The following is a 27,486-nucleotide window of genomic DNA, read 5'->3' on the forward strand; positions in this document are numbered from 1 at the left end:
AGCTGAGGCATTGACTTATACAGTACTATCGGCATGGTTATTGGTCAAAACCAATTCATCAGGATTTGTAGGGGGAGTTAAAAATATTGGCCATAAATTGATGTGTATAATTCAATTAAGTTTTAAATTGTACAGAATGAAGTAATATTGTGGATCAAACTGAGAAAATATCTACGGTTAATGTTAATGTTATCCTTCACTTTATGTTCCCTTGTTCTTCCATTTGTGTTCATTGTCTGGCCAGGCGGGTATAAGCTTGAAAAGGTTTCATGATGTTGAATCTGAAGTAATTTGAACCGAAATAGATTGAAATGAAATATAGATTAGTCCAAATACACAGAATGTCCCAGCTCAGCAGGGAGACAGTATCATTGCCCTTTTTGTTCTTCAGGACAGCGGCAGCCAGTTACATCTCTAATCCAGACATATTTAGCTGGATAATCACCTTTCATTATATAATCCTCAGGTTAGGTAAGCCTTCATACAGATACACCTCACTCATTCATCCAACACAAACAAGGGAGACAATCAGATTAGATAGGGAAAAAATCTTCTACTCTCCTTTCTTTTGGTGCCTGGTGAAGGTAAGATTGCATTTTGCTGTACTATTGTTTTATAGTGAGGTGTCGACTTGTTTTTCTTTGCAATGCTTAATAATTCAAAGCAACTGGAATCAGCTACAGTTCATTTGTAGAGCCTATTTTACAGAGCATGTTTCAGGCAGCCCACTCACACTCTAATGAGACTGACAGGCGTCTCGGCTCTGCTTTATAATATTTGATTATCTGGATCTCAAGTATATTTTGCTGTACAAGCCAACAGATGGCCAGCCCACGGTTTGCATTCATTTTGGTTCAATATTTGTGCCCTTGTTGCTTGCTACAACGCAATCACATCAACAGACTTATTCAAGGCGGCTCTGCCGTGTTATTATCAGTCTGGCCTCCGGAAATACAAGGAAGAAGAGGTTGTAATCAGATATGAATTATACAAAGAAGCAATAAGGCGTTTGTTGTAAATGAAGAGACAATAACAGATGTCAGTGAATAAGAAAAATATCTCATTCTCGCCCTCTGTTCCCTCCTATCTGAACTGATACTGAAGGGAACAGTCTCATTTCAGAGCCATGACATAAAGGTTGGTGTGAGGTGGAGGAAGTGTGGAGAGGTGTTGAGATAGGTGAAGAGAAGATGAAGTGTCAGACCCGATTGTATTACTATTGGTTGTTTATGGATCAGACACAGGCTGGTTTCATCCTCTGGGATTGATTGTCCTCTGACTGGACAGCAGGTGGATAGAAAGATGATACAAAAACAAAGAGAAAACAGATGGGAGAGTATAAAGAGGAGTGAAGCCTCACCTGAACTCACAGTAAATCTGAGAGCAGCAAGTGTGCTTTTTTCTCTGACTTAATATGTGTTTCTTTTTTCTTTTTCTTTTTTTTTCCACATCTGCCAAGGACGTGTTTGTCTGTTTACCTAGTATCTCAAAAACAACAATGCTTGGTGTAAATGCAGGCCATGAGCCCAAGAACAAGTGATTCAATTTAGAATTTCAATTTAAAAATACATGATAAAAAACATTAAGTGCTTTACAAGTATGAGGCCATTTATGTTGCCTTTACATTTTCTTCCTAAATCGTGATCTGTGAGGCAAATTTATCATCAGGAAATCTATCAGGAAAAAGTATTGAGACCTTTTACTTAAGTAAAAGTAGTAATACCACAGCATAAAATACTCCATAACAAGTAAAAGTCCTGAATTAAAAATATTACTTAAATAAAATTTCATGTTTCAAAAGTACTCAAAAGTATTATGCAAAAAGTCCCCACTCAGTGATATATTTATTATACTGTATAAAGATGCTTTATGTAAATTTTTTGACACTGATCAATAGAAAAAGACCCTTTAATGTCAAGGTGAAAACAGATTTCTACAAAATGATCATCAATACAAAAAATATAAAATACATTATCTGGAGTACAAGTACAATATTTCCCTATGAAATGCAGCAGAAGTATAAAGTAACATAAAATAAAAAATAAGAAAGTAAAGTAGAAGCACCATAAAACTGTACTTAAGAACAATACTTCAGTAAATGTATTTGGTAACCTTCCACCACTGGGTCAAACCCTTTTCTCCTTTAATAGATTGTTCACCATTTAGAGTTTTTCACCACTCCTCCTACATATTGAATCCAATCTTCACCAAATTAGATCAATAAACTATTCATGAGCCCAAAAAGTGTTAATTATTTGGAGGTTTTTTGTCATAAGAGCCAAATTCTAGGGATTGTTGCTGACAAGAGGGTGAATTATGGCTCTTGTCTGTCAGGTGCAAAGATGTAATCTTTCCTCATGTTTGTGCCTAAACATGGCCAAACCTGGACCATAAAGGTATCAGAAAACATTCATATGAACGATTGTTGAAATGAGCTTATGTGTTTTTGTAGGAACTGACAAACGGTCCTCTTGACGATAAAGTGGCCAGATGAGAAAACACTCATGCGTGTCGTTGGAAAGTAATGAGAAATAATGTACAGGGTGTGGAACCCAAAAAAAATCTTGGAATTGTTAAAATATATATTGTCATTATAAATCTTATAAGTAATAGAGTAATACATTTCTAATCCCCTTCAAAGTACTCTCCTTGAGATGCAATACACTTGTCCCAGTGTTTCTCCTCTTCCTGGAAACATTTCCTGTAGTCATCTTTAGTAACCATGTCCAGAGCCCCCTGCAATTCTTCCTGGATTTCTTCCACGGTGGCAAATATTCTCTCTTTCAGTCCCAATTTTAGTTTAACCAAGCTGTAGCTGCAAATCTGATCACCCTGCTCCTGTCGAATTTTTTGGTCCCCCTTGTATTTTGTCATATATTTTGAAGGACTTGCTGACATTTATTTAAGCATAGCCTATCTGTCATAAACTGCCATAACACTTTCAATTGGAGCCAAATTTACAAGGCAGGTGAACACACTTCTCTTCTGAACAACGGTGCATAATTTGATGACTTATTGTATGTGATGCTACAGCAACATGAAATCTCCATACAGTGGTCATGAGTGTGACTCACTTGATATTTTGCACAATTCATCCTTGTACAAAGCTCTAATAATAGCAACAGGATTTAGGTATTCTCCAAAAATCATCATGATTCACAAACAGCATGCTTGTGTATTGTGTATCACTGTGGGGTTTTTTTGATGCAGACCCACATCCAGATGCAGAAAAACATTTTCGGTTATTAAAATAACAGATTAAGCGGATGGTGCAGCCTTGGTGGAATAATTTGAGTGTTTTCTTTCTGTTTGTTTCCTGGCTGTGTGTGTGTACAGCGTGTGGGTCTTGTTTGTGTAACATATACAATGAATCTCAGCACTCTTCACTGCAGTGGCTCTTGTGAAATATATTTAGAATTTCCATTCAGCGTTTAACCCCTAACACTCCAGCCAGGCCCATTCAAGTCCTACCACAACATCGCAGCTCTGGAGTGCAGCCTCCTCTTCCTCCTCCTCCTCCTCCTCCTCCTCATCAGCTGGGTTAGCTGTGTTTGTTTTAGCCCAGTCCACCTGGCTCTCCATTTCATTACTTCAATTAGCTTGATTAGGACCAAAAATTGCTTGTGTCGGCTCCTTGATTGACAGCAATTGGCCACTTAGGGAGGAGAGCTGCAGACACACAGCACAGCGCTGCTCAATGACTTGTGTAGTGAAACGCGCACGTGTACAGTCTGTGCTTGCGAGTGTGTGAGTGTTTGTTTACCCTGATGGGAGTTGGGCTCACTGAAGATGAGAGCAATTCTTCAGGCAAACAATATGAGACCACCAGTGTAGAAAATCCTGATGTTTTACCCACATGTTCAATATGAATGTTTCAGGGAGCGGTAGAGCCAGATGTGTGAGTTTGTGTGCGTTTGTGTGTCCTTGCAAACAAGATTTGTGAACATCATGAATCTATCTTTCATTCAAAGCAGAATGTATCATCTCCTGCATGTATGTATTTCTATAAATAAAAGATTGCTATATCATTTGTACAGTGTAGTACAGACATTATATAGACTATAAATACACTTTTTAAAGCATTCTACAACTGTAATCATATGGACATGAAAATCCCTCCCTGCTCCACCCATACAGCTTAACATGCTCTAAGCATGTTGCAGTCAGCATGTAGCACATACAAACCGATTGGGTGAAAGCGTGACAGACAGGCAATCACTACTCAGTCATGGCACGTTTTGTTCAACCCAGTGGGAGCTGGGAATGCATCTCGTTTGGCAGAGGCGCATTAAACGGCTGGTCCTCATGTCTCTTCTCATTACGGCCCTCGTGGTCTACACGGCCTGAGTAGCGGCCGCTGGAGCAGATCTTGGGTATCTGTCTTCGCACCATCTTTGTGGCAATGTGAGATGGTGGAGTGAGGCGTTGTGTTTACAGCACATCAGTGCTAAGTACGGCCGTTCATCATCAGGCGCTGATAGCCAGAACCCGCAGAGGTCCATGACAGAACATTAATCTGCCCCTCAAACAGACAGCCGTAAGTCTCTCCTCTCCTCCTCTGCAAGTCCTATACACGTGATTGTTATTCACTCCCTTTTTCCATCGTCTTTCTCTTCTCCATCTTCTTCTGTCTCATACTCCCATCTTTCCATTTTTCACCAAATTCTTCCTATCCACACCTTTGTTCCTCATTAATCTCAGCTGTCTTGAGCTTTCCACCCACTCCTGTTCTTCGCATATTGTTCATACACTATTTCATTTTATTGTTTAGGTGTGAGTCCCGCTGTCCAAATCAATCTGTCTCTCAATTATTCCTCCCTCAGTAGTCAGAGCTTTAAGAGGATCCTATCTTCATGTCTCTTCTTTTACAATTTTTAAACTTGGTGTGAAATTCTAGCAAATAACGGACAAGCTTTAATTCTTAAAGCTGCACTAATCAACATAACAGTGGATCAAATGTGCAATATGAAAGGAGTCGCTTGTAATGACAAACCTACAGAAAATTATGACCCAACTCTACAGCTTTTCAACCTCTTAGCTTCTCAGGAAATTTTAGCGTCTTTTAGCTCTCAACAATCAGATATTTCCCTCAGGAGCTGGTGGAGACCAAAACACAGCTAAAATGAAAGTGAATATTGGACTGAAATTCATCTGGTGTCCAGAATCACGACACAAATAAATACTAATGTTGCTCTGTGTCTAGTGGATGTGTTAATAGGCAACTGTTTGCTTACACATTCAAAAACACCTTATTTATAAGGTGGTAATTGTGTTTTCAGCTTGTTCTTTAATTAAGTGGCCAAAAAAAAAATCTGTTAATGCAGCTTTTATAAAACTTTCCTCTATGTCTGCCTTCACTGTTTCATCAGGAGGATTCTTGTCTTTTCCTCAGTGCTCAAATCTCTCCACATTTCTCTTTTTTTTTCTCGCAGCCAGGATGTCTCTTAAAAGTTCAAAGGGAGGACCAGACAGTAGACCATCCTCTGCCAACAGGTCAGTAAGATCTCATTTAAATTGGTGGAGAAAAATAGCATTGATATACCCATTAAAGTCTTATTTACAACTTAACTAAAAGCTCAATTAGGAATTGGTGAGGCTGTAAACCTTAAATCTGTTCTTTCTGTCACAATTTTTTTTGTAAACATAAAATAAGATATGCAACATACGATCTATACTATCATTTCCTATACAGTAGCAAGTAAGCAATTAATTAACAGGAAGACAGTCTCATAGGAGATGGTCTAGTCTGCTTTAGAAAGATTTTTATAGTTTTCTGGGTAATACAATCCCTGAAACATCCCTGAACATTCAAATAATTGCCCCTCATTGCTACTGCTGTCTACCAACAATCTAAGACCTTCCACAACAGGATGGTCCATCATTAGGACAATCCATAAAGTTCAGTGTTGTTAAATTTTATTGTTGCTTTTAAATTATGAAAAGTATTCATATTAATTACACTTAGAGCACTTTAAATTGATTAAGGCGTCTTTCTCTCCTAGCATGTCTCCACGAGGAGGGAGGGGTGCAGCTGCTGGCAGATCGCTCGCTTCTGGGAGATTCAAAAACAAGGCCCTTCAGCTCAGCCTCTCCAAGAAATTCTGGTTATTATCATTCTCTGTTTCTAATCAACATTGATTAGGACAAGGGGAGTGGGTTGTGTGGATTTGTGCACCCAATTAGTGCCATCGATTGGTACATCAGGCGCAAAACAAGCCTTCAGAATTTCAAACTTCCTCTTAAATGCTTCCTTCCTACCTTCTCTAGTGACAGACCTAATGACTGATGTTAACTGGTCGGATTGCTGAGGTTTTTCAATCATTTCACTCATGCTGGGTAATTATTTCAAGGGCAGCTAGATGGAGAAACACCTTTCTAAGAATACCAACAAAATGGCACTTAAGTGTGTTTGTTAAATTAAGCTATGAGGGGAAATTATAGGCCTAGCTTTAATGATGACAGCTCTCAACACTTGGCACGCAAATGCACACTTCACAGCTCAAAGTCACAGTCTCCTTCGGCCAAGGGGAAGGGCTCTGGTGAGGATGACGGTCAACGACGCAGTAAAAGGAGCCTCAGCAACAGTTCAGCAGTGGCCGCCGCCTACATCTCCTTCCTCAATAAACTCTTTGGACAGGTTAGTTGAACAGCACATTGCTGCTTATACACACATGCATGTTGTCATGACCTTGATGTACTTTTTGGTAAATGGCTTTCACACTGCATGTTTTTGGGCTGTCTGAGAGAAAAGTGGTGAAATCTTCGGTTGTCAATCTAAAATGGAGGTCCTGGATCGCATTGTGAGACACGTGCACCAATGACTGATTTGGAGCTTTGGCAACCAAACAAAGCTTGCAGGAAAGTACTGACAGTGTCAGAAATTTAGGACCAAATTCTTTTAATGTGACTGCTGCTACAAAGAAACCAATCAGAAATTGATATGAAATGACACATAATACAGTGGCTGCCATTTTAGAATAAAGTCCAGGGGGAAAACACACCTATTTGCACAATACATCCATGGCACACACAAACCAAAATGAAAGTACAACTTTAATTCAAACTAGCAATAAGGACCCAAAACTCCAAGAAAAAAAAGTTGTCTTTCTTTTATTTAAATTTATATTTTTCCAGGGTTTTTTGTATACAATTTTATGATACAATGAGAGTGAATAGAGTTTTGTTTGTGGCGCTTAAAGTAGTTTCTCCAGGACTAAAGCTGGTTAGAAACCCCAAGTCCCCCACTCCAATCACAGAAACCAGGTTTCTCATATGCATGATGTTTAAGAAATCAGAATACTACAGAAGACCAGCTGTAAACTGATTATGTAAGAGCATGTAAACTTAAAAAAAAACCTACCTACATTTTAAAAATTTAACAGCATCTCTCTCAGCAAACAGTGTCCCTGTTACTCTGAATAAAGAACTTGGTGTCAGCAGCAGTTTGACAAAATAATCTTTGAGTCCAATTATTATGTATAGTTTAAATTAAAAGCTGTTGTGTGGATCTCTGCAAAAATCACACCAGGATACTTCAAAACCGTCTGCATGTCTTAATACTACTAAAGGCCAGTGAGAAAAAATGTTTTCTGTTTTTTGGGTGGATTTAACCTTTAAGAGAGCAAATTAAATAAAAAGACAATGACAATACCGTTGTCTCCTGATGAAATTTACAACGTATTGCTGCCCTCTATTCCATTTGTAGAATGAGTTCAATCCTTATGTAGAGTCCAGTGCGATGGAGAAAATTAATAACAGCTTTTGTTGTTTCACAATGTTCCGTGATGGGTATTTATTTCAACAATCTGAATGATCTGTAACTCCAATTTCTAACAAAATTATTAAAAATATAGGTGGAATAAAGATGAGTTTGGCGCAGAGCAGTTTATAGTGAAAAGAAACCAAAGAACACTTAATAAAGTGGAGGTTTACAGACTGAGTCACAGAAGAAAGATATAATGAATTGTTACACAGAGTGGTGTCGGAAAATGGACCCATTTGTTCAGCAGATTTTAAGTGGTGACTATTGATTGAAAATTTAAACACTGGTTGTTTGCTGTTTGTGGTTTTGTTTGCTGTAATGCCCTGTTTGCAAACCAATAATTGCGGATACAGAATGGGTCAAATGACCGTGAAAAGTGAACATCATTACCCACCTCTGTTCATTCAGACTGATCTATCTGATACAGGCCTCGTTCTCTAAATCTTTAAAAAAAAAAAAAAAAAAAAAAGCAGTGCAGTGCCTGTTTTATTACCCCGCTTGACTCATGTTACGTCACTGGCTGTGGCCATGTCTGATACCCTGATCCCAGATACTGTAGCTGCAGGGCATCACAGAATATTTGGGAAAATGACAACAGCTAAAGATCCAGCTCAATGGCACCTTTCTCATTTATTTTAAAAACATGAGTTGATTTATGTACCATGCATCCTTTACAGTAAATGTCTAACTGTAATATAAAATTTGAATGATTTGACTTATTTTTTTGTGTGTGTGTGTGTGTGTATGTTTTAGTCCTAATTGGCCATGGAAGATTTGTGTTGTCCTTCACAGAACCAGTAATGTGTTTGAGGTAGTGGGAGACAGACAGAAAGACTTTGGCTACATGTCTGACTCTTTCTATTGAGGAAGTGGACGTGGATCAGATCCAGGATGTTAATGAGACTGACTTAAAAACTCTGTTCTATCAAGGACAGAACTCTTAATGGCAAATACCCATTAAGATAATTGATGGGAAATGGACTTTTTCTATGTTGTACTAAAACTTAAATGGTTAAACTTCGCCACAATGTAGATTTGTATTTGATGTGGACTGTTTTGTGTAATATACATTGTCTGTTTATCTATATCTTTCATTAAACATCAGTTTGGTTCTTTGTTATCTTATCATTGCCTAAACATAGTGTACATGTTCTTCTTTAGTTATTTAATCCATGAAAAAAATTGTTATGTAACAGTATCACAGTTCTTTAGTTAGATCAAGGGCCTTTTGTTTTTGTCATTCTTGCATTTTTTTTCTTTTATCTGTTCTGATCCCTGTTATGCGTTTGATTCTTTTTCTTTTTTTAGTTTTTTATGTAATGCACTTTTTAAAAATACTTTGATTATTATTGTTACTCATAATAAATCCTTTTCATCCTGGAACCTTAAGAGACCCTGGTGAAACCATAAGCAGAGCCAAAGGCTTTTCCATAAATGCCTTCATCATAGGAGAGGGATTTACTGTAAAAGATAACAGCAAAAATCTACGCCAAAGGGAGTTTTGTGCCTATGAACGTTTTAATGATGTTTCATAACTAGATTTCTTAATAACTAATGACACTGTTTCATTGTTTTAAAGCCAATTTATGGGGAATGAAAACCGTTTCACAATGACCTTGAGCGACTGTGGACTCGTTCTTCCCTGAGTTACTACCTCACCTGCCAGGACTGATCTGCTTTGCTCTCCTGTGACAGTCCCTGGTTTGAATTTACTAGTAGCCAGGTACTGTAGAGGGGGTCTGTGTCACAGGACAAAGGACACATTGTTTTGGTTGCTGCCTTGAGACTGAGGCATGAAGACCATCCATCCTGCAGTGTTCCTAATCCCTGCATCAACACAAGCATTAATAACCCCCTTAGCAAGGTCCACTGTCAGCCCTCATTAGATCCAACTAGAGAAAGGGCTGGGAGAGACAAATAGCAAAAGAAAAACAATTGTTGATGTCAAGCAAAAATGGACTGAAGGAATGAACATTTGCTTTGCATATACTGTAACTGTATGGACATTTTTAAGTGCCTTCTCCATCTGAGGAATATAGGCCTGTCCACATATGTGTCCATGCGTCATGCTTACAAAGCAGTAGGCTGCTCAGTGGGCCATGTGAAGGCAGACAGAATGAAATTAACTGTTAATGGGCTCGTTCTGACAGATGAATTGAGAGTCTGCATGGCATGCTGTCTAATCCTTTCTGGACGAAAAAAAAATCCAATTAATGTGTTGACCTTGCTATCAAAATATGCCCTTGTAGGCTAGAAGATCCTTTGCAGGGTAAACAGCGGTGCTGCTGTACTCTGGGCAACAGAGATGTTTTAAGTCGTGGTGTTGAAAATCATATTAAAACTTAAAACAGTTATCTAAATCACAAGTGTTGTAGTATTTGAGGCACAGCACTTTGTATAGTGAAATAACTCTTGATGCAGTTGCATCTTGGCATTGCATTTGTGTTTTAACTCTGTTGGCAATTTCTACAGTGAATAATCATTTGAACGTCTGCCATGTGGAGCATCTTCCAAATAAACCACAGGGGCCTCTACTTTTCCTGGAGCTATTGTGGACTTGAACAGTATGACCTTGTATGATTTATGTATTAGCTGCCCTGAGTGCCAACATGTATTAGGAGAAAAAATATTGCACTTTTCTTTGCATTTCAGTGTCATTGTAGCTCTGATTTGCCTTTTTTATCTCTCACTTTTCAGCAGTGAAAAGAACAACTGAAGGCTGAAAAATCCTTTTTTCTAATAAAAATAGCAATAACATAATGAAAATAGGCTCTTGATGAAAAGCAATGGCCATACATAATAATGTAAAAGTAAGGTGAGCATTAGCATTAAATAGACTTAAGAACATGTTACTTCAGAGATGCATTAAGCTATGTTATCATTCACAATTGTCTATCTCATCTATATGCAATAATGAAGTATATTTTTGCGAGTGCTTTTGTGAGTTTTGCATATAAAACTATTAAGTACAGCCATCAGATAAATATGAGGTAAAAAGTGAAACATTTCCCTCCGAAATACAGTGGAATAAAAGCACTGAAATAATAGAAACATTCAAGTAAAATCCAAATGCTGCACATGGACAGTTATAATTTGCTATTTCCACTGCTGCTAGTGTGTCTTTATCTTACTGTCTTTAATTCTATCCAGTCTCAATATTTTTCCTTACCGCATTAGAACGAGGACAAACAAGCCCTCAGCGAATAAGTGCAACAATCAGAGCTTTTATACTCTCCATAAGCTCTTGTATCAGTCTAGTGTCTTTGAACTTATAGATATCCTCAGGCTTGCGGCATCTTTGTGCTAAACAATATCTCCATATGTCAGGCTCCGTTGCTCCATACTAAGATGACTGAGTTTGCATGTTTCTAGCCTCCCACTGTGGATGTGATGATATTTCTGCAGAGGACTTGCACATTGTTAACGAGAGATTGAATGCTGCTGTAGGCACAGTTATGATTTAAACAAGGCATCCTGCTAAAGAAACATTGTCTCATTACTTTTATGAAATGATTCATGTAATTTCACAAAGATCTTTCAATCAACCATGCTCTACATATGCAAATTCAAGTCAGCACATGTTTACAAATATGCTAATTATAAAATTGAGTCAAGGACTGAGGGGTGTGATATGTGCCATCACATTTTTTAAAATATTCATTCATGGGCAATATGGATCCAAATGAAACACCCTTTTAATGCTAACAAATTTCTTGCCTGAGGATCTGTATTTTTACACTATTGCAACTGACGACCAAATTAGTTTGCAGCGGAGTTATTAACATATTGCTATTTTAAACCCTCGGTGCACATAAATTTCACCACTTTATGCTTATGCTTAATGAGCATCTGTGGAGATTTTGTTCCTAGCTTCTAGATTTGCATCATTTTCTCTGAAAATACATGAAAAAGTAAGAGGAAGAGAGAGAGTGAGAGAGAGAGAGAGAGAGAGAGAAATAGAGGGAGAGTCACCCTGAGCAAATGTCAGAACAAGGCAGAGAATACTGAGTGTTTCACACACAAGGCTTTATGCAAATTATATGCCTTGTGTCTTTGTGTAGGCAAGTGTCTACGTGTGTGTTTCTGTGTTTACATGCATCTATGTTGCTTTGCGACGGTGCAAGGTGTGCGCAACTCACGCTCACATGTTTGTGCGTGGCTGTGTATTTGCATGCACACACACTCAGCTTCGGCTGCGTCTCCCTCAGGATGCTGCAAATGTAGTGGATGTGTTTGGGTGAGTTTGTGCATGTGGGAGTGTGTGATATTGTGTCATTTTGCAAATTAGAAAGACATGTCTGGGTTGAAATCCCATTAGAGTTTACTGTCAGTATGCAGCAGTGTTGACATGATATGCATGTTATGCTAATTTGGTAGTCAAAAACAGATTATCACTGGGGTATTTCTCAGGAGAATTTGCAGCTTTAAAGCCACCCTGATTTTACATCCCGTCCGCCGATGCTCTCTTGTAATAGTTTCCTCTGTCTTTCTTTTTCTCTGCTGCACAGGAGAGAGAGCTGATGCCAGAGGAGTTAGATGGTAAGATGATGTTGGTGTGATTACGATGCAGGCACACAATAAATTACAACTCAACTACACAGCTTTATCAATTGTAGGTATATTTTCTCCTGTTGTGATTGCTCCTCTTCGTGATTCATGTAAGAGACTGAGACTGAAGGTTTCTCAGACTGCCTTGAAATGTTCTAGCCAGTGACTCAGCTAAAAAATCAATTAAAGCAATATAACTTGATGTTACTGAGCATACTACTGGCTGCTGGAACTTCCAGACTGTGGTCTGTCATAGGCTTCCTTTGGCGACAAATTACAGACTCAGAACCAGTTAATTGGGGACAGCGTGTTCAATTGGGGCAAAAGCCATGTCCCCAATTTGGAAAAAGCTGATTTTTGGGTCAGTGGTTAGGGTTAGGGTTAAGGGTAGAGTTAGGGTTAGGCAGAGAGTGGTTATGGTTATGGTTAGGGTAAGTCTCCAGGAAATGAATGTAAGTCTATGTTATGTCCCCCAAAGTGACCATGAGTGACCATGTGTGTGTGTTGGTGTGTATGTGTGTTTGACTCTTGGGAAAAACATTTTACCTTGTTTTACGGTTTGTTGCAATCTCTGTAATTTGTTTGTGTGTCTGTCAGAGCTGCAGGAGGCCTTCAAGGAATTTGACTACGATGCGGATGGCTTCATCCATTACAAAGACATAGCAGACTGCATGAGGACCATGGGCTACATGCCTACAGAGATGGAGCTCATCGAGATCATCCAGCAAATCAAGATGAAATGTGTGTATTCGTCTGTCTGTTTGTATGTGTGTGGATAGTTTTCATTTCTTTCCTCAGTGGCTACACCATGTGTGAATGATTGATGGGTCTTTCTGAAGTGTGAATGTGTGAGTAATGTGTCTGTAAGTGTTGCACAAACACGTGTGCTTGCATACGTGCTTTTTTTCTATGACTACATAAGGAACTGATGTTCGTCTTTGGAGTTGGGGACATTGAAGATGTTTTAGCAGACTGATTGATGGCCCTCACTCTGCAGGTGCAAGGGTGTATGAGTGAGTGTGATGAGAGAATGTGAGTCTGCATGTACAAGTGTGTGTTTCGTTTAGACCTACATTTCCTCTGTCTGCTTTTATCGTCAGCGTATTTTTTTTCTTTTCCGAATGTTCGAGTATAAATCTCTATGTTCAAAGTACAAGGTGAATCATCATTGTATTGATATCTGGATTTCTGCCATAAGCATGGAGAACTTGTTCCTATAACACCTACATAGTGTCAAAGCAAGGCCTGTAAAATCTGACAACACCTACTATATAAGATTCTGCCAAGTCTTAACGTAAAGCTTTAATTGATACACAGGGCATAGACACAAAGAGCGGACTAGAAGTGTGATGTTTTTATTGTATGCTAATTAAAGCATCATGTATGCAGCAATCCAGCAGCATTGGTTTACAGTATAAATGAGACCTGTATCACACTGACACTGCATCAGAGCATTTTTTACATGTTTATATGCAGTGGAGCAGCGGAGGTCCCCACAGTGTGCAGGTTGCACACTTTTAAAGAGAAACTTTAACTCTGTATGTCCACAAGATCTGGCTGCGTCATGTTTCAGCTCTGTCAAAGCTAAGTCACTGTTTCAGTGTCCTGTAAATGTTTCATAAGCAGAGCATCTGCTATACATGTAGTTGTGCCTCTGACTTTAACTGTGATCACTGATTTTAAATGATAATACAGCTCACCTCACAGCACAGCTGCTGTCATTAACCTGTATTTTTGTTGATTTTGTCAGATGGTGCAGTGATCTTAAAATAATGATTTTATCTGCAGCTGAGCAGACAGATAATAACTACTGGTTAACAGGTAGTATTTATCAGCCATTATCAAATTTCACACCACTTCCAATGTTTGACAACAGAAACAGAAAATATGTAAATGAGAATAACTATAATGTGATCACAGAGTGCAGGGGGAGATTTGAACGACACTGTCTCACTCCCTCCTCTCAGTCTCTCTCTCTCTAAATACAACCATGAAAACTAGTTTTGCTGTATGTGTGTTAAGACAAAGTCAGTAACATATGAAAAGCATAATTAAACATTAATTTTGAGTCAAACGTAAATAAATACAGGCATATATAAACACTCACATTTGCATGTCACACTTCAGAGACGTGAGCCAGTCCAGCAAAAATAGACATGTCAGACAAAGATAGTGGAGCAGGCATCTGCAGACCACATGAACACTGGTTAGAATGGCAGGTGATCGTCTCTGGCATCTGTGACAGAGCTGGGACATGACGCAGCCAGGTGCCATGGACGTTACAGGGAAGGCAGCTGAAAATCTTGTCACCTCGCTGCAGTGATATAGAAGTGTACTCCTGGGTGTGGTTACAGGCGCAACAAAGCACACTTCTGAAGACTCGACTACACCCAGTTCAGCAAGAGACACTTACGTCAAGTAGTGATCATTTATAGCAAATGGTTATACAGTTAGATTTGGCGGAAAAGGTTCTGCTGCTTGAGGGAGTTCTCAAAGAAGCCGAGTAGCAATGAGGATTCTGCTTGGAGAGCTAATCCTCCTAATAAATAAACAGTACCAGTTAAAAGTTTGGACAGACCTTCCCATTCACTTGAATGAGGAATTATGTCCAAACTTTTGACCGGTACTGTATATACACATTAAATCTCAGTTAAAATCTTAGTAGTCAGTCTTAATATTGAAGTACCACATAAAGAGGAGGTTGCGGTGGTGGAAGGAGCTGCAGCAGCAAACTGTGTTGATAAGAGCGTAATCGGCAGAGTGAACTGTGACATTGTCAGGTTAAAATGTTCACGGTATACACCAGCATGAATGTGATGATGATGATGTGGATGTTACCAGTCACACAGCTGTGGATGAGTCAGTGATTGTAAAAGCATATTGAAAACAGCTGAGGCCAATCAGCTGAAACAAGTACAACTTCAGTGCTCTGCCTGAGCTAACGCTATGCTCCATTAGTAGTGGTGTCGCGTTAGTGTGGTCAGAGGTGAAACAGACTTGATACTTATGGGCAGTGAAACATTGCTTTACAGCCTATTATTACTCTACTCTTATTCTAAAGGGGTTGCTTCACCCAGATTACAAAAATCACAGAGTTATCTAGCATTTTAGACAGTTTTGGTTTTATTTGCTGAGGCTTCTACTGAAGAAATAGTTCTTATGCAAACTGTCAACAAGGTGTTCTGTGTAATGGGGACGTTTCTGAATGGGAATGTTGCTGTTGAATCTGTTTGTCATGATCAATGCTGTGAGTACTTTCCATTGTATTAGGGTGGAGGCACAAACCTCCAAAGACCTGGGCAAATAAAATTCAGCATGGCTAGACACCATCTTTATTTTATTTTATTTTTTGTAACTAGGTGAAGCAACCCTTTAACCAAGTGGTTAGGTTAATCATACCAATTGGTGTAGTGTGTGTTGTTACATGGTAGGGATGTGCAGAAAGCCCAGTATTTGTATCTATATTTGTTTGGAAAATTATTTATATTTGTATTTGTATTCGAATTAAAATGGAAATAGGTGTAAAAATCCAGTTTTTATTTTTATTACACTTTTAATTTTAGGATATTTTTCTTCCCGAAAACAAATAATTTCAAAAATATTTGTACGAAATAAATGTTTGTAAAAAACCCACTATTTGTGCTTTGCCGAATAACGTATTTGTATTCAGGCATATCCCTATTACATGGTTTATTATAATAAGGATTTTGAAATTAGAAACATCTATATGTGTAAGTGCCTTCTTTGAAAAAAAGTCTGAAGTCAGGATCAATTTACACACAACATAGCATTGAGACCCCAGGACAATAGCACTGATAATGAGCAAAATATTGTGGGACCAGCGTATAATCGTTTGGCCTCAAAACATACATCATGTTAGATACAGTAAGGTGGTGATCCTCAGGGACCAGAGTGCAGCTGATTTTCTGACCTAGCAACTAGTTAATTGGATTCACCTGCTGTCCCAAGTGTAAGTAATTTCCTGATAAGATGGTTAAAATAGCAACAGCAAGGATCTTGAGCAGGATTGAGAGAGCCACTGCAGCGTAAATGTCCCCAACTGATGTGAACAGAACACAAATGTACTTTAAATTCATACTTCATGCCGAATTACAGGGAAATGTGTATAAAATGACTCATATTTCATTGAGACGCTTCCATTTAATGTAATGTTCCAGCCATAAAAACGGTGTTTCACATTTGAATTATAAGCTTTATACACTATAACAGCAATGAATGGCAGCAGATGCACAATATGTGATGCTTCAAACAGAGTAGAAAAACATTTTTATCTCAAAGGGAAACTATGAGATAAATTTTGAGAACATTTGTGCTTTATTTTTTTAAACATAAGTATCATGTCATACTGTATAATATCAATTTTTCATCTGTTCACTGATGTTTTTTGACCTCTAAGGTAGAATGGTAGACATTTATAGTTTAATCTCTGCAGTTCTGCAGTAATCCCTAGAGAGCCAATGATGCCGTGAAATTCAGTCTTTTTCCCATAACTAGCATAGCACTATCAATTTAAGAAAAATAATCTCCCAAGACTTTTGGGATAGGTTTTCTACTCCATGATTATAGACTGACCCACTTAACGCACAGAGATTTTTTTAAGGCAGTGTCAGGAATCCCCCCAGACTTCTGCTCCACAAGCCAGGCAGCCAAAATAATATATACCTTACCTTGAGGCAACTATGAAAATCCTTTGCTAACTGAAAAATCATATAATTAATTGCAAGGAGTGGTCTTTTATCTCAGAATCCTTCAGCTGCTGCTGTAACTAGTAGATGGCTAGTTAGATGACAGCCATTAGATTCAAGATTCAGCCCCATGAAAATGCTTTTCCGTGCAAGCAGAGTTCGCCATTTGATTCTCATCCGCCACAGTCCTGAGACTGAGAGCACTGATTAAATTTCTGAACCAGTAAATGACCGCATGACTTTATTGAAGTAGTCTTTCACATCCACCAATGCCCGGATAATGAAAACAGACCGAGCCTATTCATCTACACTATCAAATAAGCCTGTCTTTTGTCAAACTAATAACATGAGCCATCTCATTGTATCAGTCTGTTTTGATAATTGCCATGGGGATCAAACAAAACAAAACTGGGTTGAGAGGAGCATAAATGAGCACATAGTTAAATGTATTATAAGAGTCTCTGAGCACTAAGGACATTCATTAACGTTTCACAGACAACATAGTATTAAGTCAGGAAAGGAAGCCATTACTACCTTTACAGAAGTACTGCACTTAAGTACAATTGTGAGACACTTGTACAGGTGTCACCCCAAATTATGGGATGTCATGAAAGCTACAGTTGGTCTGCAGGATAAAAGTAGAAAAGAGTGGCATTAGATGGTTTTAACTCTGACAAGTCATTGGCCCAAGAGCTCAATGAGTTAGATTTGATATCAGATTTGACATTCACAATTTTTCTAATGAATCTGATCAACTAAAAGTTAGCCTTTCTAACTTGTCCCCCCTTACTATGTTTGATAATGCACTGTTAAGTGCTACAAAAGCAAGACAAGTCCTGGCCCAGATAACATTTGGGGCCGCTTGCTCACCTGTCATGTAGAACAACTAGGTCCCATTTTTAATTATATCTTCATGTTGTCATTCAGCCAGCAGAGGTTTCCAAAATTATGGAAACAGTCTATTGTGATTCCTGTTGCCGATAACAACCACCCAAAGGTCCTGAATGACTATAGGCCAGTTGCCCTGACCTCCCTGGTCATGAAGTCCTTTGAGAAACCGGAACAAAACAAAGAAAACAGGAACTTCTGGACAAAACCCAACACCTTCTTGATCCATTTCAGTTTGCTTACAGGGCCGGGATGCTACTGCCATCTTGCTTGACCTTTTATTCAAGCACCTAGAGGGCAGTAAAACTCATGCCAAGCTGTTGTTGATTTTTCATCAGCTTTTGACACCATTCAACCCCACCTGTTGGTGGATAAACTATCTTAACTATTTTGGTGTTGACTAGTTTGGCTGGATCCTTGACTTCCTCTCCAACAGGACCAAGAGGATGAGGGTGAACAAGTGCATGTCAGAGGAGTTCTCTTCATCTACAGGTTCATCTCAAGGGTGTGTCATCTCACCACTCCTTTATATTCTGTATACACATGACTGTCGGAGCCAGTTTCAGAACCAATATATCCTGAAGTTTGCGGATGACTCAGTTATAGTCAGTCTCCCCCACGATGACGAATCAGGTCATGGCCCTGTGGTTGATTATTTTTTTAAACTGGTGCCAAAATTCATTCCTCCAATTTAGTGTATCAAAGACAAAAGACGTGCATAGACTTTAGACACCATCCTCCTCCCACTCAGAGCACGATCACTGAGGGTCAAGAGGTGGAATCTGTCGTCGGCCATAAATACCTTGGTTCAATCATCGAACAATCTCACTTTTGAATGTAATACAATGACTTTTCTGCCTACGAAAACCAAGTTTCATGTTGACAGGTCCCTGATGATGTCTTTTACAAATCCTACATAGAATCAATTTTATCATTTCCCCTCATCTGTTGGTATGGCAGTCTAAATGTCAAATCCAAGAATGCACTGGCTAAAATAGTGAATACAAGCAGCAAAATTACACGTGTCTAACAGTGTAGCCTGTCTGTTCCGTATAGCTGTCAGGTGGTGAAGAGGGCAAATTACATCCCGTCTGACAGCACCCACCCTCTTCATCAGGAGTTTCAATCCCTACCCTCTGACACCCGCTTCAGATTCCCCTCAATCAAGACAAACAGATACAAACACTCATTCATCCCCACAGCCATTACCCTCCTCAACTCAGGGAGAAGATCATAGCTTGCCCATCATGAGTGAGAAGGCCTACTTGTAGGATGAAGTTTATGTTGATTTCTGATTACGTTGTTGCCGCTGGGTGGATTTGTTGATGAGTTTTGATTGTAATGCTATGCTGGTCATGTAGGGGAATGCCAGGATAGTCATCATTGTATTGTATTTTGATGCTAATGCTATGCTGGTCATATTTTATGTAGGGGGATGACAAGATAGTCATTGTTACTGTTCTGACTACTGTTTCAATGATTATGCTTGTTCATTGATGCAGTTCTGCTGAGTCTGTGTCACTCTTGCTAATGCAGGTTTGTTTTCTGTTGCACTTCAGGCTACAAAACCAAATGCCCTTCAGGGACAAATAAAGTTGAACTTTAACTTTATCTTTAACAAATATTGTACCCTTTATTCCACTACATTTATTTAACGGCTAGTTTTTCACTGATTGTGTTTTTATTTGTTAAAAATATGTTAAACCTGACTTGAACTTCAAACAAAAAATGACCTCAAAGGCAAAACTGACAATAAAACTATACAAGATATTTGATTATAATATTTACCACTTTTCTTTCACTGATTGGGATTTCTCTGTAGTCAATTTTTTCAGATTCACTTTTGAATTTTTCAGTTGACACTAAGACCTCCTTTTGGCCAGTTGTTTTGGGGCTGCATCCCCAATGGCCAGTTACTTTCAGAATGACAGGTCAGTGGTCTGGACGAGCAACAAGTTGTACAAAACTGAAAAATTCAGCCGTGAAACTGAGAAAAAGTGACAGCAAAGGAGAAATTCCAATTAAATTCTGTAGATTACTACAGTAATCTCTTCTCTTTACTGTAGTAATCAAGTGTTGCATTTGGGGGTTTTGGTTTCAAATTATTTTTATTCACTTTCAATTTAATTTATTTAGTTTGATTTTGGGTAGATTTTGTTAAATTATTATGAAACAAATCTAATTCCATACATATAAGTGTAGTTTCAAGCCACACCAGGCAGCTGTTTTTCAGTGAAAGGGCTCAGATAAACCTACAGTATAGTAAACTACATGCCCAGCACCACATGACAGACAGACGTGCTAGCTGGTCAACATACAGGAGCATTTAGCAGCTAAAAAGATGGTTATTTCTCTGAGAAGTTGGTAGAGACTAAAGCAGAGCAACAAGTAGCATTAATAACATTCACCAGGTGACTAGATACAGCTGCGAATGAATGCTAAGTTTCCCCTTGTCTGCTGAATGTTTATGCTAAATAAGCTTTTGTTTGCTAATAGGTTCACGATCATGACTTTATAAGATGATAATATGTCAATGTTGTGTTTTCCGACATGTATGTGCCAACATCCAACTGTGTGTGCTCTGTCTTCCTACAGGGGGTGGTCATGTAGACTTTGATGATTTCTGTGAGCTAATGGGACCAAGGATGCTGGCTGAGACAGCTCATATGGTCGGGCTGAAGGAGCTCCGCTGTGCCTTCAAACAGGTAAGAGGCCCCCAGCTAAAAACTCAAAGAAGTCTGACTTCAAGCAGCCCGCCTGGTATTGTGACAGTAGGCCTACTTTGAAGTGTGCAATAGGACCTTTCCTTAGAGCGTTCAAGAGTTCATGGCTCTCACTTGTAAACAAGCCTAAGGGAAGTGGCATAGCTGTCTATTAATGCAGAAGAAAAATGGGGAAAGAGGATAATTAATATTGATGTTTTAATGTAGCCTAGTTGCAACCACTATATATGTGCACTTCTCTGTCTCTCACCTGTTCATTAGTGCTCATTAGACATGCCTGCTCTTCTATTTTAAATTTTGTGGTGCCTCAATAATCTGCAGGAAATCTCTATTGAATTGCTATCTCTGACGTCAATACAGAGGCAGGTAAACAATTTGATTGTCCCCCAAAGCCAAGTCCTGATGTGACATAGCCTTTGACCAAACAAAACAAATGAGGTGATGATGTTATTTATAAGCACAGCCACACACCTGGGTTCAGCCATTTAACACATTACTACTTGATAGGTTTTTAATGATTACTGCAGAACGGACAGCACTGAAAGTGCTTTTAATGGTTATAAATATCAGACTAGAGTGTACAATATGCTAGTGGACGCTCCTGCTGTTCATTTATATGGGCCAATCTATATTATAAATTTGTTCTCATGCATTAAATGTGACCACTTTTAGCGCCTAATAAAAGCTGCTGCCTCAGGGAAGTTATGGCATTTAAATTATGGTATTTCAATGTTAATGCTTTTTTATGTAAAATATGCTCTCTCCATGGCTATACCAAACAGTGTTTAGTTACACCTCGGAACGTAACAATGTTAGGAGCTAAAGCAAACAATGTAAATTTAAAACAAGAGTCTGTGAGTTTGTACTTTAACACAGGATTGAGCCAAGTGCTAAATTTAGCATGCTAACACACAATGCTAACATGCTGATGTTTTGCAGGCCTACCATGTTCATCATATTAGTTTGAGTGTTAACATTTGCTAATTAGCACTAAACACAAAATGCGACAAGGCTGATGGGAATGTCATTAGTTTTGCAAGTATTTGGTCATAAACCACAAATTGACTTGCTTGTGGTGCCAGATGAAAAGTCAGGTGATAACATAATCATAACAAAATATATATAAATAACAAAATAACATAATAATCATTTTCATAAATAACTTTGGTGATGTTATTTATGAAAACAGTTGTGGTGAATTTTCACCAAAAACCCAAAATATCAACCTCACTGTAATGCTGCGGAAAATAAAGTCATGTGTCACGTATTAAGGCTGAACCCAAATGCAGACACGGGACAAGCAGGTAAGGAGAAGTAAGTCTTTTGTTACAGAGACTGGGAGCAATGGAGAGATGGTGGCTGGATGGTGTTTGGGCTGAGGTGAGGGGGAGGAAACCAGGAGGTGGTTGTCAGAGGCAGGGTTGCCAGGTCTGCACTTTTCCTGCGGAATTGGGCTACTTTTGAAGTGTTGCCACGGGTTGAATTTTTTGTCCACTGGTTGGGTAGACCTATTTTGCATGCAAATTACATGAATAATATCTATAAATAAAAATTCATATTTTAAACGAATTTTTTTTTTTATACCCAAAGCCTAAGCCTACCAAACTGACTCCAGATCAGCATGTACACACACACCAACACACTACCCATGTACACACATACACACACACACACACACACACACGACATACTGTAATGCTCTCTGTTGCCTGGCACCCGCCTCTCAAACCCTTCTCTGGAAAACTGCTTTAAATGCTGACACACTAAACATTTTTGGGTGTTACTTTGTAGATATTACAATACAATTGGCAATGACAGCAATGCTGTTGGACTTTAAAAGCAGTATGTATCGTTTGGCAGAGGCATATTTTGAGTTCTGAGGCCTGTGCTATGGAGCAGGATTTGGAGTTAGCGAGGTAACTTCAGGTTTAACTCTGGGTTTTCAAGATTAAAACAGTGGTTCACTTCTTACCGGGTTATATTGCCATGGTAACTTATGCTTAACAGCTAACCTGCTCCGGAGCAGGTTAACTGACCGATCAGATCACTGGAAAAAAAGGAGTCATCATTCCTACATATACCGACATGGACAAAAGTCCTGAGTTTACAATGAAGTGACAAGTAAAAAAGACTAAAACATATTTTTATAGGTCAATGGAAACATGTTATTGTTCCAGGCTTTATATTTCCACTCTGGTTTCAAAACGGAGCTTCTAACAAACAGAGAGGTCATTTACGACACCAAATACATGATGATAATTTTAGCTGCATTTTAATTGTGTAAACTTCACTTCACTACATTTTATCCCTGGAGTGACAGCTGACAATGTGGATGATTTTACACTCTGATTCCATCACTGCAGCTCAGAATAAGATCAGACAACTGTTTGATGATAATTGGAGATAAAAACAAAAGTTTGTCTTTTATTAGAAAATAATCCAAACACTTTTAATTAGCTCCCATGATTATAAATGCAACATGTGGGTCAGATAAACCTCATTAGTCATTAACTACTTTTCCACTCTTTGCTTCAGTGGCAGAAACAATCTGGCATTACTTGTAAGTTTTTTTTTTTATGTGACATATTCAGAAAGGTTTCATCTTCATCCAACTAAATAGCAAAAAATACTCACTCTATACTTAAGTCATATGTAATAATTACTGCATTTATTTTAAGCCTCAGCCTACTTTTAATATGTGGAAATTATTTCTAGTGTTTCTACATCTTTTTATTCTGTTGTATGATTACAGACTTGTTAACATTTCACTTCATTAAATATGTCAATTAATATGCTGTCCCTAAAACAGAAGTTTGCTGCAGGTACTTGGTATCACCATTTCATCTCATATCATATGAAGTTATTCATTCATAATTAACAGCCTTTCACATGAACGTGCTCGTAGCTGGAAAACCCACAGTTGACTGAGCTAGTTGATAGCCAGCTTTGTATGCAATGTTAGGATCAGTGAAGCAAGCTAACAAAAAGATATCCTGGCTATGTTGAACTTGCATTATGAATGTCTGTAAAAAATGTCGAAAAAAACATCTGTATACTTACTCCAAAACCAAATAGACAACGTTTTGATCTTTGTGTTTTTAAGAGTCCAACTGCACCTATGTGATGTGTGTATGACTGAAACCCTTCATTGTATAAAGTTTCATGACAATCAGTTGTTGAGATATTTCCTTTTGGACCAAAGTGCTGGACTGGCTGACAAACACACTGACATTACCATCCCAGACACGCTGCTGGTAAGGCTAAAAAACATACTCTGGTCTTGAACTTCTGTGGTGTTTTAATGAGCTTTACTTGGTTGCGTCTGAGCTTTGTGGGGAGGCATTCAGTACTATCTGACCCCATCTATCAAGCTTTTATCTGTAGGCAAGACTCATTCGTTTGCATAAAAAGTTTTTAAAAGCGTGTGTTGCTCTGTTCATGTATTAAAGTCGTTAACAAGGTTCAATTCAATTCAGTTCAGTCACTTTATTATCCCAGATGGGAAACTTGACTCGCAGTCAGGGGCAAAAGATAAAGCAACAAAACAAGTAAAAAACAAAAACAAAAAGCATAAAAATGTTTCTATTGTTTTCTATTTTGAAAACACAAGGTTACATGGTCATCTGCTATTGTATCTAGAGTTTCTTGCCTCACGCTTGCATCATCATCAAGGTCCTGAATGATACAGTCAAAATCCAGAAATTCACATGTTCTGACGTTTGACTGCACTGGTAGAGAATATTAATTAAATCTCAACACTATTCTTGAGTAAAAACTTCTGCAACTTCAAAGCACCCTTCAATCAAATGAGAATAAATTTCCAACTCAGTCTCATAATCACTTTAAAAAGTCTTTCTCACTTCAGTACTAACACCTTGTGAGTCAGTGTTGCCCCATCTGCAGACTCAAGCTGTTTTCAGACTTCCAGGGACCTCATGTAGCCATGTTACAGCTATTACCCAAGTGAAACTCGATGATAACTGAAGAAATTTAATTAACTTTTGCGTGGTATAATTTATAAAATTATTTCTGTTTATCTGGGTCTTGTGATAAATTTCTCTCCCCTCTGTTTCTGTCTTTCTTCCTCTTCCTTGTACTGCATTCAATCTGTCCACCCACCTCATTAGCCCAGCAACACGCATTGTTGTTCTTTCATTCTTTGCTCTTTCTCTCACCCCTAATCATCTTCACCTTTTTATCTATTTATTTGTCTCTCTTCACTCACTACATGTCCTTGTCTCCACCTCTTTGCTCTCCACTAACCCAACACGTTGCAGTTTGACTGTGATGGTGATGGAAAGATCACACTCGACGAGTTGAAGGAGGGCATGAAGACCCTCCTGGGGGAGAAGCTGAAGAAAGGAGAGCTGGAGGAGATCCTCAGCGACATTGACCTCAACAAAGATGGCAACATCGACTTTGATGGTGAGCGGTTGGGGGCTGGAGGGGGGGGGGTGGATAGACATTAATACAATTCATAAAAACCAATGATAAAACACTTGGGACAGGCGGGTGTTGTGATTTACAGGAGGGAAGAGTGACGTAGAGGAGGGACAGAGCAGAGAAGGTCAGCAAATCTAGTTGGAATGGGTTGAAGATGAAGGGGAGAGAAGGAGAAAATGGGGAAGAAATGAGGCAGGAAAAGGGTGCGATGAGAAAGGAGGGATGGTTAAGTCAAGGTGGGCTGGTTGGAAGGGCCAATCCAATCTAATCAGCAGTGCATTAAGACAATCAATTCACATGCCTGGACACCTGTCACATGTTACACGTAAAGAACACACACTGTTGGACGGCTCAAGGACTTTGCAGAAATTACATTACCATGTATTACCTCGCGAGTGAATAAACACACACACACACACACACACACACACACACATATAAACACACAGATGCACGTCAGGCACCATCAACACCACAGTGTGTTAGTGCGATCACAGGCTGCCGAAAAAAGCAGAGGTGCTTAGAGGTGTGATCCTGTTTGTCTTGTCTCAGCAATCCAATCAATTGCAATTATCGGGAACATATGAAAAGGCGTGTCAGTCTCAGAAGGGATCAATAAGCAGGTGCTCCTCATTATCATCAATTAGCCCCTAGGGCAGCGTTTGAGTGTATCTATCCAGTTTTGTCCACACTGGCAGAATATCCAACAATCAGGCACCAGACCGATAAGCACTGGGGAGACGGATCTGAATATCTAGGTGCAGGTGAAGCTCAAGTGACTGATTCGATGGTTTACTTCTTTTTATAGAAAATGGTTAGAGGAGTTGTACCTCAAGAAACAATGTTAGTGGGTTCATCCGGAATTAAAGCTTTAGTCAATCAATAGATTCGCATCTACAATCAGAAGTCTTTCAGAGCAAAGCCCTCCAGGAAGACAATGGGTAAAGGAAGATGTGATTGATTGGATGGATTTAGTGAAACCTGCCTCAAGCGTTGACAGGACACATCAATAGCTGTCCTGATTGACAAGTGAATCCACAATAATGGATACAGCAAGCTGAAACAAGTGGTAATCAAACTGATTACTGATTACAAGTCAAGAAGAGATGAAGAGAGCCTGAAAAAAATGGCAGTAGGCATGTTGGAGTTGTTAATATTTAAAGTTTAACAAGGCTTAACCAGTTCTTTATTATTATTATTTTTTAACAGCAAGAAAAATTAAACTGTCATATTTAAATTTTCAGCTCAAATGCTCCTCTATCTGTCAGTTTTTCAGCTTTAACATATCACCCCATCACCACTTCAGTTTTTCATTAACTTAGTGATAATGGAAACATTTTTTTTCATTATATCACACTGTGAGCTGTGGTTAGTTTCCAGTGCAATTTCATGTGGGCTGATAATGATGTGGCTGCGTGCCTTGCTGTCCTTTCATGATATCAGAGTGTCATTAGTCCTTATCGGTGGATCTGCTGCTGTCTCTGTCTCCCTCTACAGAGTTTGTTATGATGCTTTCTGCACGATGACCTCCTATGGAAGAAGATGGAGCATTCAGCACTGGATCCATAGGGCTGTGTACCATATATCCATAACCACTGTTTATTCCTGCTGCTGCAGTCTTTCCTCTGTATATTTGAAATGTATGATTGTAAAAAATAGAGACAAAGATATCTATTTATATTTTGATAATAAAGACTGAGTTTGAGTAAATATTAGGGGTAAGGGGTGAGTTATGAAACGCTTAACTTTACGAAGCAATAATGCTGCATTGTCGCCCCCTGGTGGATCAAAGGTGTAGAGACTCGAAATGACGCTACATTCATTTTCTATGATTGTGTACAGCAGGGGCATACAAAGTCTGAGACTGTGGGCCTTTCCTCAGACAACCCCACCCTTCTCCCCCAATGATATTACATGATCATGATTATATAACATGATTCTGTTATTTGATCCCATGGCATAGACACTCAAAAATTGAGCTAAGACAGCCTGGTATTGTTGTATGACATACTTCAAACAACACCAAATACATAAAAAAAGGGTCTGTCTGAAGCCATTTCTTTGTTTCTCACTCAGGAAAAGTGGGAAAAACAGTAAAATTCCCCAATTCCCCAAAAGTACTGTATCTCTGAACTATCTCTTTAACCAGATCACACACATTTAGGCTATTCTATGTGATCTCCTTCTGATAACTAGCCCCTCTGAGTAGGCCCGCCTTCCACTTTGAAAACCTCTGATGTACAGCATTTCTCTCACATCTGGTATTTTTACTTCAGGTTCACTGGGGACTGTAGCTTATCATAACTTCTTTTTTTGTAAAGACAGACATGGAATAAGTGGAGAATGATGTGCAACAAAATTTTCCAGCCAGACTAGAACCATTGATGTTGTGATCACATATTCAGTGTCTCAAATT

General features: G+C 38.8%; 1 protein-coding gene across 1 annotated transcript; it reads left to right on the forward strand.

Moving 5' to 3' along the window:
* Window positions 1–492: 492 nt before the first annotated feature.
* Window positions 493–26,780, forward strand: cabp4 (calcium binding protein 4). The gene is made up of 9 exons (XM_044339877.1): window positions 493–584; window positions 5,433–5,493; window positions 6,003–6,104; window positions 6,499–6,637; window positions 12,271–12,301; window positions 12,908–13,051; window positions 20,500–20,609; window positions 24,905–25,052; window positions 26,568–26,780. Exons 2-9 carry the CDS (start codon window positions 5,438–5,440, stop codon window positions 26,594–26,596), a joined length of 759 nt encoding a protein of 252 aa, XP_044195812.1. The 5' UTR covers window positions 493–584; window positions 5,433–5,437; the 3' UTR covers window positions 26,597–26,780.
* The last annotated feature ends 706 nt before the right edge of the window (window positions 26,781–27,486 follow it).

The sequence above is a fragment of the Thunnus albacares genome, chromosome 3 (genome assembly GCF_914725855.1).
Source record: "Thunnus albacares chromosome 3, fThuAlb1.1, whole genome shotgun sequence".
In the NCBI taxonomy this organism is placed as follows: Eukaryota; Metazoa; Chordata; class Actinopteri; order Scombriformes; family Scombridae; genus Thunnus; species Thunnus albacares.

Excerpts from the sequence above, each read along its gene's own strand:
- cabp4 (XM_044339877.1), top strand. The coding sequence starts at position 5,438 with ATGTCTCTTAAAAGTTCAAAGGGAGGACCAGACAGTAGACCATCCTCT. Across the intron at positions 12,302-12,907 it reads GATGCCAGAGGAGTTAGATG|AGCTGCAGGAGGCCTTCAAG; the intron begins GTAAGATGATGT and ends TGTGTCTGTCAG. Across the intron at positions 25,053-26,567 it reads TGGCAACATCGACTTTGATG|AGTTTGTTATGATGCTTTCT; the intron begins GTGAGCGGTTGG and ends CTCCCTCTACAG.